This window comes from Scardinius erythrophthalmus, assembly GCF_964197995.2.
Source record: "Scardinius erythrophthalmus genome assembly, chromosome: 6".
Taxonomy (NCBI): domain Eukaryota; kingdom Metazoa; phylum Chordata; class Actinopteri; order Cypriniformes; family Leuciscidae; genus Scardinius; species Scardinius erythrophthalmus.
The window spans coordinates 40,405,940-40,419,543 of NC_138226.1; the positions used below are offsets into that span (position 1 = coordinate 40,405,940).

Consider the following 13,604-nt stretch of genomic DNA (forward strand, 5'->3'; position numbering starts at 1 on the left):
CAGAAATGAAAATAGCATGTGACTCACTGGCGGGAGTAGTCATGGCTGAGAGGTTAAGGCGATGGACTCGAAAACCATTGGGGTCTCTCCGCGCAGGTTCGAATCCTGCCGACTACGTGGCTCCTTCGTGTCACTTTGTCTATTTGCGACAGGAATTGTGACATCCAGGAGCTTTGTACGAGCTGCTCTTTTCTCTAACACGGAAAATTGGGCAACCCACATTTCTTTTCAAGCCTGAAGTGAGCAGGTTTTTGTGTAGGTGAAGACATTGTTAGTTTATAAATAAGTGTTTTGGCACACCTGTCCGAGTGGTGCTACAAATTCTTCTAAAATCTGATTTTATTTCGGGCATGTTAAATTAGCGTTCGACAAACGCGAACAAACTTTTATTTATGTACACTCACAATAACAATTAAATGTTGTGCTTTTGTAAAATAAAGAAAACAAACAGGGTGCGCTTTCTGCCGTCTCGTCACAGAAATGAACCAAAACTCTATAGGCTACTTGCCTCGGTCACGATATTATCTGATTATGCAATCCATATGAAACCATCCAATATTAAATTGGCTATGATATAACCGTGGCTGTGTATTCCCCTATATTCACTACAGTGGCTGGAAACATTGTTTTCATTCATAATTACTTGCATGGATTCACATCGCAAATCAATCAGCAAATAAAAAATTCAGATTCAAATTCTAGACATGCCCCTGTGTTTCTTGATGATCAATGCAGATTTATGCCAGTCTCCAGTAGAGATCCATTTCCTGGAGAGTTTAGGTGTAGGAGTTTAGTCATAATTATAACTTGTAACTTGTGGTAGAACTCCGACTTGTACCACGTGATCGCTGTACCACCTGACCACTGCAGATTCATTTGCCGTTGATAGTGTTGCCATAAAAACAATCAATCATCTCCTAATTACGGTAATTATTGCGACATCCAACCCTAATCAAACACACCTGAACAAGCTAATCAAGGTCTTCACGATTAGGCTATATGAGAAAACTACAGGCAAGTGATTTTCATTAGGGTTGGAATTACCCAGACCCCCAATTGGATCTTTAAAAACGCATTTTCAAAAAGTGTTTTGAACTCTTTTGATAGCGTTTGTTGTGGGACTCAGCTGATGTTTTGATGCAGCAACAGGGATTTTTCTTTGTAGTTTTGTGGTCCTTGCTGTCCGCCCCTCCTGACTCAGTAATTCAGTGCATCTTCGAGCAGAGTTGATTTTGAGATTGCAGGTCAAGAGGATGACAGCTCAAGTGTACTGCTCGTTTAGTGCTGTTTTATTGTGTCTGTCTGCTTGTTTGAGCACAACAGACGCTGGAGTCCTAGGTGAGAAGTTCTTTTAGCTTCATTACGCAGCCCGAAGAAGTGCATAAATAAAGTGCCTTACAAAATTTGATTTCAGACACATCTGCTTACAAAAATACAGTACATATGTCAAGTGGAAGTTCATCTTTGTATGTTGGTTTAGTGTTAATAATAAGCAAAGTATAAATATGCAAACTATCATAAGTTTCTGCATTTTTCATTGTACAACTAAAACCCATATAATCACTAATAGGCTTTTTTGTTTACTGTTAAACACAAACATTAGTGTTATAATATGGCTGCAAAATTGTTACCGGACTGTATCAATCCTGAGTTGAAACTTTTGCCTAAAGCTTTTTTGTTTTAAGAAATGCATAAGCCTACAATATAACGTGGGGAGCTAATTCTAACCGATAACTCTGCATTTTACATATATAGTGGGTTTAGAACTATATTTGTTTTATTTTCTGTTGAGTAGCTTATTAAAATGCTTAAAAGGAAAATGAGGGTGGTCATGGGGATGGCATTTTTGAAGATGTACACCAGTAAATTTGTATACAACATAGAAAGACTGATAGAAAGCATGGACATCAGTTAATATCACTAGTGGGGTAGGTTGTAACTGCACTCTCAGTCTTTGAAACCGATTGATGCCGTTTAGTGAAAAATGGTAGATTTCTAAGCTACTTGAATTGAAGCAGATAAATGTTTGAATATTATAAAGGGAGACTCATTGCAAAACCCCTGACTTGCAAATGCTGAAGCGAACTATTACAGCACTTCCTGGTCTCCCCTAATGATCCTCTTGAATCCTCTCCTGTAGTGTCTGGTCAGTGTCCGGCGACGCTGACGGTCGTGCCCTCCCGACGAGGGTGCACTTCTGATAGAGACTGCTCTGGAGGACACAAATGCTGTCAATTTCCCTGTGGGTCCGCGTGTGTGCCGCCTGTTTTCAGTGAGTTTTAATTATTGATGCATGCTATACGTCTTCCAGAAAAAAAACGCTGAAAAAATGTCTTCTGAGGAATTGCTAGTAAGTTTCACAAATAATTGCAAAGAAACCGCAAGTAACACATTGAACTAAACGTGAAACTATGAAGTAGATGGACTGAATATTCCGGTAAACCCTCCTACGATTTTTTTTTTCTCTTTTTCATACAGTGTATGAGACATTCAGTATTCAGTGATGTAGTTTCTCTGTCATGTGTCTCTGTAACAGCAAAGCCAGGGGAGTGTCCAAGCACAAATTTTGGAGCAGGAATGTGTGCAGAGTTGTGTTCCTATGACAGTGACTGTCCGAACAATGAGAAATGCTGCTGCAATGGATGTGGACATCAGTGTATGAATCCATTTGCAGGTATTTGTTAGTGTTTGGGTCAGCTTCGTTTCATTTTGTCTTGTTTTATAATTAATCGTTCTCAATGTAAAGTATTCAGCCAATAGCACGGTTTAAAGCACAGGATGGCTTTACAAAATTAATTCATACGATTAATTAATACACTCATGATTAATAATTAAGAGGAATAAAACTTGGTATTTGGGTTTTGTGCTGTATCTGAGACTGAATGCCACTAAACAGACTGACTAAAGTTGACTATCTGGATCCATCCAGGAAAGCCTGCAGCCGAACCACCAAAGCCTCCAGGAAAGCCTGCAGTCGAACCACCAAAGCCTCCAGGAAAGCCTGCTGTCGAACCACCAAAGCCTCCAGGAAAGCCTGCAGCCGAACCACCAAAGCCTCCAGGAAAGCCTGCCGTCGAACCACCAAAGCCTCCAGGAAAGCCTGCTGTCGAACCACCAAAGCCTCCAGGAAAGCCTGCAGCCGAACCACCAAAGCCTCCAGGAAAGCCTGCAGTCGAACCACCAAAGCCTCCAGGAAAGCCTGCTGTCGAACCACCAAAGCCTCCAGGAAAGCCTGCAGCCGAACCACCAAAGCCTCCAGGAAAGCCTGCAGCCGAACCTCCAGGAAAGCCTGCAGCCGAACCTCCGGAGCCTTCTACCGAAGAGCCGGAGCCTTCTACCGAAGAGCCGGAGCCTTCTACCGAAGAGCCGGAGCCTTCTACCGAAGAGCCGGAGCCGGAGCCTTCTACCGAACCTGCTGAGCCAGAGCCTTCAGACGAACTGCCAGTGACGCCTGCAGTGGAACCCCCGAAGCCTCCTGTGAAGCCTGCGGCCGAACCCCCGAAGCCTCCTGTGAAGCCTGCGGCCGAACCCCCGAAGCCTCCAGTGAAGCCTGCGGCCGAACCCCCGAAGCCTCCTGTGAAGCCTGCGGCCGAACCCCCGAAGCCTCCTGTGAAGCCTGCGGCCGAACCGCCCAAGCCTCCAATGAAGCCTGCGGCCGAACCGCCCAAGCCTCCAATGAAGCCTGCGGCCGAACCGCCCAAGCCTCCAATGAAGCCTGCGGCCGAACCTCCGAAGCCTGCAGCCGAACCGCCCAAGCCTCCAGTGAAGCCTGCAGCCGAACCGCCCAAGCCTCCAATGAAGCCTGCAGCCGAACCGCCCAAGCCTCCAATGAAGCCTGCAGCCGAACCGCCCAAGCCTCCAATGAAGCCTGCAGCCGAACCGCCCAAGCCTCCAATGAAGCCTGCAGCCGAACCGCCAAAGTCAACTTACCCTTATGGCCAATGTGGCTATGCATGCAGTTAACTGTGCTGATTTAACCATTGGATATATGGTGTTTTCCCTGTTTGTCACCAAATAAATCTCACACTTGTAAGACCATTTTCCTCTCTTTTTTTTTTTTAAGTGGGAAAACAAGGAATTAGATTTTTGTATTCCAGTGTTAGTTTGGCTGTTCTCTCACATAATGGCTCACTGGAATCAATGCATGAAATCCCACCCTACAAAGCCACGCCACCTTCAAAACGCTTGAACACACAGCAGAGTCTGTAAAGTCTCACAAGATGAAAGACTGCACTAAATTGACTCATGTCTAAAATGCATAACATTACAGTGATAATGAACGTAAACAACTTGCAGTGCTCTAGTTGTACCACCTGACTGATTCAGATTAATTTCGGTGTTGACATGGAAACGTCTGAATCCAAATGCCATGATTGGACGAAGAATTCTATTGATTGCTATAGGATGTGAAGTTTCAACCAGTACTGCCTATTGACCAATAGTCTTCTGCATTCTGAAGCATTTTAGTGAAATTGTGTCTTCTAGTGGTCATTTTAGGAAGTTGCAACTTCAAGCCTATTAACAGATGATCCCTTTAGTTACCTGTGACCAAATGAGTTCTGAATGCCTGTAATGCTGAGTTCACACTGCACAATTTTCAAAGTAGTCAGGTCACTGATCTTTTCACACTGCATGACTATCTGGGGTAACGTTCAGTTGCTGCTGTGTGCACACTGCACGATGCACCGACGACAGTTTCACACTGCATGACTATACAAAAGAAAGAATCGCTGACTGGTCTGCAAACTGCATTTCACAAGCAAACCCACGCGAGAAGTGATATGGAAATAACGCAAGATCACGCGTGTGTAAGACTGGAGTTCTCACTTGAGACTTAAATAGTTATTAAAAATGATAGCCTGCAAGAAGATTTGCAATCCAAATTGTCTGTACGTGCAAAGAGAGTTGGGGGCAAATAAATCATTTTACAATGTGCTACTGTTGCTGCTGGTCAAGCAAATGTTTGTGCTTTGTTTCTGTTAAAATACTGATATTCTGGTCTATAACTCTTCCCCGAACATCCCGCTGTCCTGTAGTTTTCAGTCAGAACACATTACCACAGCAGGATTTTGAATCGCAGACAGATCCACATATTTAACATGCCAAATATCTCACGGGCGTCGCCGACTCATCTGCGATTCTCTCAGATCGCGTCGTTGATAATTCACACTGCGTGAATTTCACTCGTGTGAACGAGCACCGATTAGCCTATGATTTCGGGCATTTGTTGGCGATCTCCTAGCCTGGTTAAAGCCAGACCATTCTCAGTAGTAACTGAGTTATGGTCTGGCAAAGCTTCATTAATAACTCATTTCCAAAGGGGCGTCACCAACGGACGTCGCTCAAATGCCTCTGGGCGCAATTGGATAGACCTAAAACCAATCAGAGCGATCGTCATCGTGTAAATTACACTACGCCATAAAAGTATGTACTCTTTTTGTGAAGAAAAGGTATTTACTTTTGAATGTGTAGCAAAAAAGTAGGCAAGCTTTGGGACATACTACTTCGTCATCTTTATCGGACGGATCTGTCGCGTGCATCCTGTCACGTAAACTGCCCTATCAATCATCTTGTCACAGTTAAAATCCTCTATTAAATCTAATTAAATTTCCTACAGTTCCGGAGAGAAATGTAGTAGCACGTTCATCTGCCAGTGGGTCTTTCATGGAGACTGTCCTCATGTGCTTGCAATTTGAATATAATAATGCATTTAAAAGTTGGTGCGCTTCACCAACGGACGTCGCTCAAATGCCTCTGGGCGCAATTGGATAGACCTAAAACCAATCAGAGCGATCGTCATTGTGTAGAGCCCGCCCCAACGTTTCTGATTGGTGCCGCGATTTCGACGGATTAGAAATGGGCTTGAATGAGCTCTTTGCCAGACTACTTGCAGAGCAAATCTAAATTTGCCGGAAGTTGTCTGGGTTTTCCCAGGCTAGCGATCTCCCAAAACCTGTCGGCGAATGAAAAATTGTTCAGTGTGAACTCTGCACTGATCCAGTAAAACAGCCCTTCAAATGAGTGATGCTAATTACCCAGATTTAGCTCATTACAAACAATCCAAGAGTCTGGAATAGAAGTGTAAAGTGCTTGATTTCTTGAACATCCTCACCTTTCTTGATTTTGACATGTTCTTTGGACACTGAACAAAAGAACATCCTTTATTTCAGTAATAAACTAATGATTTATCATCAAATTAAAAAAAGTTTCTCACAGTCATATTAACATACAATCTCTTGTGAAATAGATGAATTAATATTAATACAATATAAGGCCGCTTAAGAGCACTTAAAGACCAACTGAAGTGCCTTGAAACGCGCAGCATTTTTCAGTGTGTTGACGTAATATCCACTGAAACAGGGAGACAGGACGGGACATATTGAGCAGACTCAAACTGAGCTTGCTGACGTAGATGTGACGTGAGCAACCTGTCTGACAGTTGTAAGTCTTCTAGTAGCTGTGCCAAGAGAAATCTGAATCATTCCCTTACAAATCTTGCAGAGACGGAGAGAGTGAGTAGAGGGTGTCCATGAGCTAGGAGCAGGAGCAACTTTATGACTCTCTATGGGCTTCTGCCTTGACTTTATCGGACTGTATGCCTCCACGTCCCCCCGATTGACTGCGAGCTTCTACTCCTGTCTATACGGTAATTTCCAGAGAGTCGGGTGGTTATGACGCCATCGGTAGCCTATTTATACAAAAACTGCTTCTACGGGGCCATAACGTAAGATACAAGGCAATGGAGCCTTTTATACATTGTCGTGTTTCTTTAGAAATAAACAATGGACAAATAGAGTCTTTAAACGCCTCAGATGTAAAGTTATTCGCTGTCAAAGTGAAGCCAAAATGAATGTGAGTCAATGGAATGCTAACAGCAGGTGATGGCTTGTTAGCCAATGGCGGCCTTCAGGGATGGTACGCTATCCGAGAGCTGGATTACTCCCCTGAAGCTGTCCTGTACACTTCTTCGTCCTGTGCTCCGTGAAAATCAAAGCTAAAGAAACCTTTCTACACCTGAAACAAGAAACTATTAAATGCACGATTTCGAATATATGTGGTTTGTGTGTGATGTTCGTGCGATTTGGGGTATTTTCATATGACTAAAGAATGTTTACAGTATACATGCTAAGCAGGTGTAGCGATTAGCTGCATAAAAAAATTCTAAATATAACATATTTCAACCAACATCATTATATGACTAAACTCCATTTTAGATCGCGATCGGAAGATAATACAAATACTCTATGGTTGTTTAAAGGTGCATTGTGCAACATTTCATGTTAAAAATACCCGTTTTTCTAACCCATACATGCTTAAACAATTGCCTGATGGGCTGAATGAGCCCTTCTCTGATGATTGCGATTGCCTCTATAATCCTGTACAGTAAAATAAATAAGAGGGATTCGGGTCGGAATTTGAGACTGGGCGTGACGTCATGCGCGTTCAGTTGCAGTGTTGCAGTTTCGCTTGTCGCCAGAGGGGGCATAGTTCTGCAAAAACTCAGAGACTTTTGCAATGCACCTTTAAAGTGAGTTTTGAGTAAAAGTGTAATATTAATATTTTAAATTGTGTTATGTAGCTTGATGCTAATTGTTCCATATTCCATAATCCATAATCTTCCATGTTCCTAGCTTTGGAAGGAGCAGCCTATCTCTCTCGTCCCTTTATAAATTGTGGTCTTCATCCTTTAATGCCACAAACTTTAAGCTGACAAAGGAGTGACACTTTAAGGAGAAAGTGCTGTTATATCCCTAGGGTGGCTGTTCCCTGGCAAACGCCTGGCTGGCTAGCTCAAATGGTAGAGCATCAGACTTTTAATCTGAGGGTCCAGGGTTCCTGTTCAGGTGAAGGTTTGTTGCAGACCTCCCCTAATCTCTTGCTGTGCTCTTCCCAGCCTTTGAGGGAGATGGTCTTCCTCTCCGAGATAAGATGTAATGCTTGGTTACTAGGGACTTTAAGCAACAGCTGCTGATGGAATGGCAAAGGCAGCCGGAAGTAAGCGTTAACTGCCGTAGCTAAAGAGCGCAAAAATCACTAAGCAACAGTAAAGAGGACAACGTTGGGGTAATTTAATCATCAGACAAAATACCAAAAAAGGAGGTGATTTTTGAGCAAGAGAAGGGTTGCTTTTGGCATTTAATGATATACAGAAACGATTACAATGCCACATAACCTAAAACATAACATTAACTTTCTTAATCTGTCACGTAGTAACGACTACGGTAAATCAGCTGTTCTCCCGTAGTAGACGGTTACAGTAGAACGTCGCGAGGTAGCAGTTAATGTCGCGCGTGCGCAATAGAACGACAGAATGCCATTGCCGTTCCACCAGAGGCCGTTGCTTAAAGTCCCTACTGTCTAAGCAAGCAGTGGTGGGGGACTTTGAGAGAACTGAGCTGAAGCTTGCCGTTGACACTGTATGTGCAGGCCCGGGGTGAGTGGAAAGATTGCTTTCTCTGTGTAGCATTTACTACTCTGCGTTGTGCGGGCAGCATCCCCAGTCCAAATCCGGATCATGGCAGTCTTTTCGTGTAGGTGAAGACGTCGCTGAACTCCTTTTTGCCAACACAATATTTTCGCCGGGTTGATCCTCTGCTGCTCACATTGATCCACATTGATAGTTGGCCCCTGTGTTCTTTGATGCTCAAATCCAGAAATGAAAATAGCATGTGACTCACTGGCGGGAGTAGTCATGGCTGAGAGGTTAAGGCGATGGACTCGAAAACCATTGGGGTCTCTCCGCGCAGGTTCGAATCCTGCCGACTACGTGGCTCCTTCGTGTCACTTTGTCTATTTGCGACAGGAATTGTGACATCCAGGAGCTTTGTACGAGCTGCTCTTTTCTCTAACACGGAAAATTGGGCAACCCACATTTCTTTTCAAGCCTGAAGTGAGCAGGTTTTTGTGTAGGTGAAGACATTGTTAGTTTATAAATAAGTGTTTTGGCACACCTGTCCGAGTGGTGCTACAAATTCTTCTAAAATCTGATTTTATTTCGGGCATGTTAAATTAGCGTTCGACAAACGCGAACAAACTTTTATTTATGTACACTCACAATAACAATTAAATGTTGTGCTTTTGTAAAATAAAGAAAACAAACAGGGTGCGCTTTCTGCCGTCTCGTCACAGAAATGAACCAAAACTCTATAGGCTACTTGCCTCGGTCACGATATTATCTGATTATGCAATCCATATGAAACCATCCAATATTAAATTGGCTATGATATAACCGTGGCTGTGTATTCCCCTATATTCACTACAGTGGCTGGAAACATTGTTTTCATTCATAATTACTTGCATGGATTCACATCGCAAATCAATCAGCAAATAAAAAATTCAGATTCAAATTCTAGACATGCCCCTGTGTTTCTTGATGATCAATGCAGATTTATGCCAGTCTCCAGTAGAGATCCATTTCCTGGAGAGTTTAGGTGTAGGAGTTTAGTCATAATTATAACTTGTAACTTGTGGTAGAACTCCGACTTGTACCACGTGATCGCTGTACCACCTGACCACTGCAGATTCATTTGCCGTTGATAGTGTTGCCATAAAAACAATCAATCATCTCCTAATTACGGTAATTATTGCGACATCCAACCCTAATCAAACACACCTGAACAAGCTAATCAAGGTCTTCACGATTAGGCTATATGAGAAAACTACAGGCAAGTGATTTTCATTAGGGTTGGAATTACCCAGACCCCCAATTGGATCTTTAAAAACGCATTTTCAAAAAGTGTTTTGAACTCTTTTGATAGCGTTTGTTGTGGGACTCAGCTGATGTTTTGATGCAGCAACAGGGATTTTTCTTTGTAGTTTTGTGGTCCTTGCTGTCCGCCCCTCCTGACTCAGTAATTCAGTGCATCTTCGAGCAGAGTTGATTTTGAGATTGCAGGTCAAGAGGATGACAGCTCAAGTGTACTGCTCGTTTAGTGCTGTTTTATTGTGTCTGTCTGCTTGTTTGAGCACAACAGACGCTGGAGTCCTAGGTGAGAAGTTCTTTTAGCTTCATTACGCAGCCCGAAGAAGTGCATAAATAAAGTGCCTTACAAAATTTGATTTCAGACACATCTGCTTACAAAAATACAGTACATATGTCAAGTGGAAGTTCATCTTTGTATGTTGGTTTAGTGTTAATAATAAGCAAAGTATAAATATGCAAACTATCATAAGTTTCTGCATTTTTCATTGTACAACTAAAACCCATATAATCACTAATAGGCTTTTTTGTTTACTGTTAAACACAAACATTAGTGTTATAATATGGCTGCAAAATTGTTACCGGACTGTATCAATCCTGAGTTGAAACTTTTGCCTAAAGCTTTTTTGTTTTAAGAAATGCATAAGCCTACAATATAACGTGGGGAGCTAATTCTAACCGATAACTCTGCATTTTACATATATAGTGGGTTTAGAACTATATTTGTTTTATTTTCTGTTGAGTAGCTTATTAAAATGCTTAAAAGGAAAATGAGGGTGGTCATGGGGATGGCATTTTTGAAGATGTACACCAGTAAATTTGTATACAACATAGAAAGACTGATAGAAAGCATGGACATCAGTTAATATCACTAGTGGGGTAGGTTGTAACTGCACTCTCAGTCTTTGAAACCGATTGATGCCGTTTAGTGAAAAATGGTAGATTTCTAAGCTACTTGAATTGAAGCAGATAAATGTTTGAATATTATAAAGGGAGACTCATTGCAAAACCCCTGACTTGCAAATGCTGAAGCGAACTATTACAGCACTTCCTGGTCTCCCCTAATGATCCTCTTGAATCCTCTCCTGTAGTGTCTGGTCAGTGTCCGGCGACGCTGACGGTCGTGCCCTCCCGACGAGGGTGCACTTCTGATAGAGACTGCTCTGGAGGACACAAATGCTGTCAATTTCCCTGTGGGTCCGCGTGTGTGCCGCCTGTTTTCAGTGAGTTTTAATTATTGATGCATGCTATACGTCTTCCAGAAAAAAAACGCTGAAAAAATGTCTTCTGAGGAATTGCTAGTAAGTTTCACAAATAATTGCAAAGAAACCGCAAGTAACACATTGAACTAAACGTGAAACTATGAAGTAGATGGACTGAATATTCCGGTAAACCCTCCTACGATTTTTTTTTTCTCTTTTTCATACAGTGTATGAGACATTCAGTATTCAGTGATGTAGTTTCTCTGTCATGTGTCTCTGTAACAGCAAAGCCAGGGGAGTGTCCAAGCACAAATTTTGGAGCAGGAATGTGTGCAGAGTTGTGTTCCTATGACAGTGACTGTCCGAACAATGAGAAATGCTGCTGCAATGGATGTGGACATCAGTGTATGAATCCATTTGCAGGTATTTGTTAGTGTTTGGGTCAGCTTCGTTTCATTTTGTCTTGTTTTATAATTAATCGTTCTCAATGTAAAGTGTTCAGCCAATAGCACGGTTTAAAGCACAGGATGGCTTTACAAAATTAATTCATACGATTAATTAATACACTCATGATTAATAATTAAGAGGAATAAAACTTGGTATTTGGGTTTTGTGCTGTATCTGAGACTGAATGCCACTAAACAGACTGACTAAAGTTGACTATCTGGATCCATCCAGGAAAGCCTGCAGCCGAACCACCAAAGCCTCCAGGAAAGCCTGCAGTCGAACCACCAAAGCCTCCAGGAAAGCCTGCCGTCGAACCACCAAAGCCTCCAGGAAAGCCTGCTGTCGAACCACCAAAGCCTCCAGGAAAGCCTGCAGCCGAACCACCAAAGCCTCCAGGAAAGCCTGCCGTCGAACCACCAAAGCCTCCAGGAAAGCCTGCAGTCGAACCACCAAAGCCTCCAGGAAAGCCTGCAGTCGAACCACCAAAGCCTCCAGGAAAGCCTGCTGTCGAACCACCAAAGCCTCCAGGAAAGCCTGCAGCCGAACCACCAAAGCCTCCAGGAAAGCCTGCAGCCGAACCTCCAGGAAAGCCTGCAGCCGAACCTCCAGGAAAGCCTGCAGCCGAACCTCCGGAGCCTTCTACCGAAGAGCCGGAGCCTTCTACCGAAGAGCCGGAGCCTTCTACAGAACTGCCGGAGCCTTCTACTGAACTGCCTGAGCCGGAGCCTTCTACCGAACCTCCTGAGCCAGAGCCTTCAGACGAACTGCCAGTGACGCCTGCAGTGGAACCCCCGAAGCCTCCTGTGAAGCCTGCGGCCGAACCCCCGAAGCCTCCTGTGAAGCCTGCGGCCGAACCCCCGAAGCCTCCTGTGAAGCCTGCAGCCGAACCGCCCAAGCCTCCAATGAAGCCTGCGGCCGAACCGCCCAAGCCTCCAATGAAGCCTGCGGCCGAACCGCCCAAGCCTCCAATGAAGCCTGCGGGCGAACCTCCGAAGCCTGCAGCCGAACCTCCGAAGCCTCCTGTGAAGCCTGCAGCCGAACCGCCCAAGCCTCCAATGAAGCCTGCAGCCGAACCGCCCAAGCCTCCAATGAAGCCTGCAGCCGAACCGCCCAAGCCTCCAATGAAGCCTGCAGCCGAACCGCCCAAGCCTCCAATGAAGCCTGCAGCCGAACCGCCAAAGTCAACTTACCCTTATGGCCAATGTGGCTATGCATGCAGTTAACTGTGCTGATTTAACCATTGGATATATGGTGTTTTCCCTGTTTGTCACCAAATAAATCTCACACTTGTAAGACCATTTTCCTCTTTTTTTTTTTTAAGTGGGAAAACAAGGAATTAGATTTTTGTATTCCAGTGTTAGTTTGGCTGTTCTCTCACATAATGGCTCACTGGAATCAATGCATGAAATCCCACCCTACAAAGCCACGCCACCTTCAAAACGCTTGAACACACAGCAGAGTCTGTAAAGTCTCACAAGATGAAAGACTGCACTAAATTGACTCATGTCTAAAATGCATAACATTACAGTGATAATGAACGTAAACAACTTGCAGTGCTCTAGTTGTACCACCTGACTGATTCAGATTAATTTCGGTGTTGACATGGAAACGTCTGAATCCAAATGCCATGATTGGACGAAGAATTCTATTGATTGCTATAGGATGTGAAGTTTCAACCAGTACTGCCTATTGACCAATAGTCTTCTGCATTCTGAAGCATTTTAGTGAAATTGTGTCTTCTAGTGGTCATTTTAGGAAGTTGCAACTTCAAGCCTATTAACAGATGATCCCTTTAGTTACCTGTGACCAAATGAGTTCTGAATGCCTGTAATGCTGAGTTCACACTGCACAATTTTCAAAGTAGTCAGGTCACTGATCTTTTCACACTGCATGACTATCTGGGGTAACGTTCAGTTGCTGCTGTGTGCACACTGCACGATGCACCGACGACAGTTTCACACTGCATGACTATACAAAAGAAAGAATCGCTGACTGGTCTGCAAACTGCATTTCACAAGCAAACCCACGCGAGAAGTGATATGGAAATAACGCAAGATCACGCGTGTGTAAGACTGGAGTTCTCACTTGAGACTTAAATAGTTATTAAAAATGATAGCCTGCAAGAAGATTTGCAATCCAAATTGTCTGTACGTGCAAAGAGAGTTGGGGGCAAATAAATCATTTTACAATGTGCTACTGTTGCTGCTGGTCAAGCAAATGTTTGTGCTTTGTTTCTGTTAAAATACTGATATTCT

General features: G+C 43.5%; 2 protein-coding genes across 19 annotated transcripts; both read left to right on the forward strand.

Moving 5' to 3' along the window:
• The first annotated feature begins 978 nt into the window (after positions 1-978).
• LOC308692910 (uncharacterized protein) lies at positions 979-4,038 on the forward strand. 10 transcript variants are annotated; one of them, XM_081369440.1, is made up of 5 exons: positions 1,013-1,338; positions 2,141-2,272; positions 2,537-2,674; positions 2,930-3,687; positions 3,776-4,038. In XM_081369440.1, exons 1-5 carry the CDS (start codon positions 1,254-1,256, stop codon positions 3,797-3,799), a joined length of 1,137 nt encoding a protein of 378 aa, XP_081225566.1. In that variant the 5' UTR covers positions 1,013-1,253; the 3' UTR covers positions 3,800-4,038. The 10 variants fall into 10 exon arrangements, with proteins under 10 accessions (XP_081225559.1, XP_081225566.1, XP_081225557.1 ...); XM_081369432.1 differs by having other exon boundaries at positions 1,027-1,338; positions 2,510-2,674; positions 2,930-3,654; XM_081369433.1 differs by having other exon boundaries at positions 979-1,338; positions 2,930-4,038.
• Positions 4,039-9,510: 5,472 nt separating this feature from the next.
• On the forward strand, positions 9,511-12,647 carry LOC308692912 (uncharacterized protein). Of its 9 annotated transcripts, none has more exons than XM_081369444.1 (4): positions 9,511-9,989; positions 10,792-10,923; positions 11,188-11,325; positions 11,581-12,647. In XM_081369444.1, exons 1-4 carry the CDS (start codon positions 9,905-9,907, stop codon positions 12,570-12,572), a joined length of 1,347 nt encoding a protein of 448 aa, XP_081225570.1. In that variant the 5' UTR covers positions 9,511-9,904; the 3' UTR covers positions 12,573-12,647. The 9 variants fall into 9 exon arrangements, with proteins under 9 accessions (XP_081225570.1, XP_081225572.1, XP_081225573.1 ...); XM_081369446.1 differs by having other exon boundaries at positions 9,630-9,989; positions 11,614-12,647; XM_081369447.1 differs by having other exon boundaries at positions 9,664-9,989; positions 11,647-12,647.
• Positions 12,648-13,604: the final 957 nt, after the last annotated feature.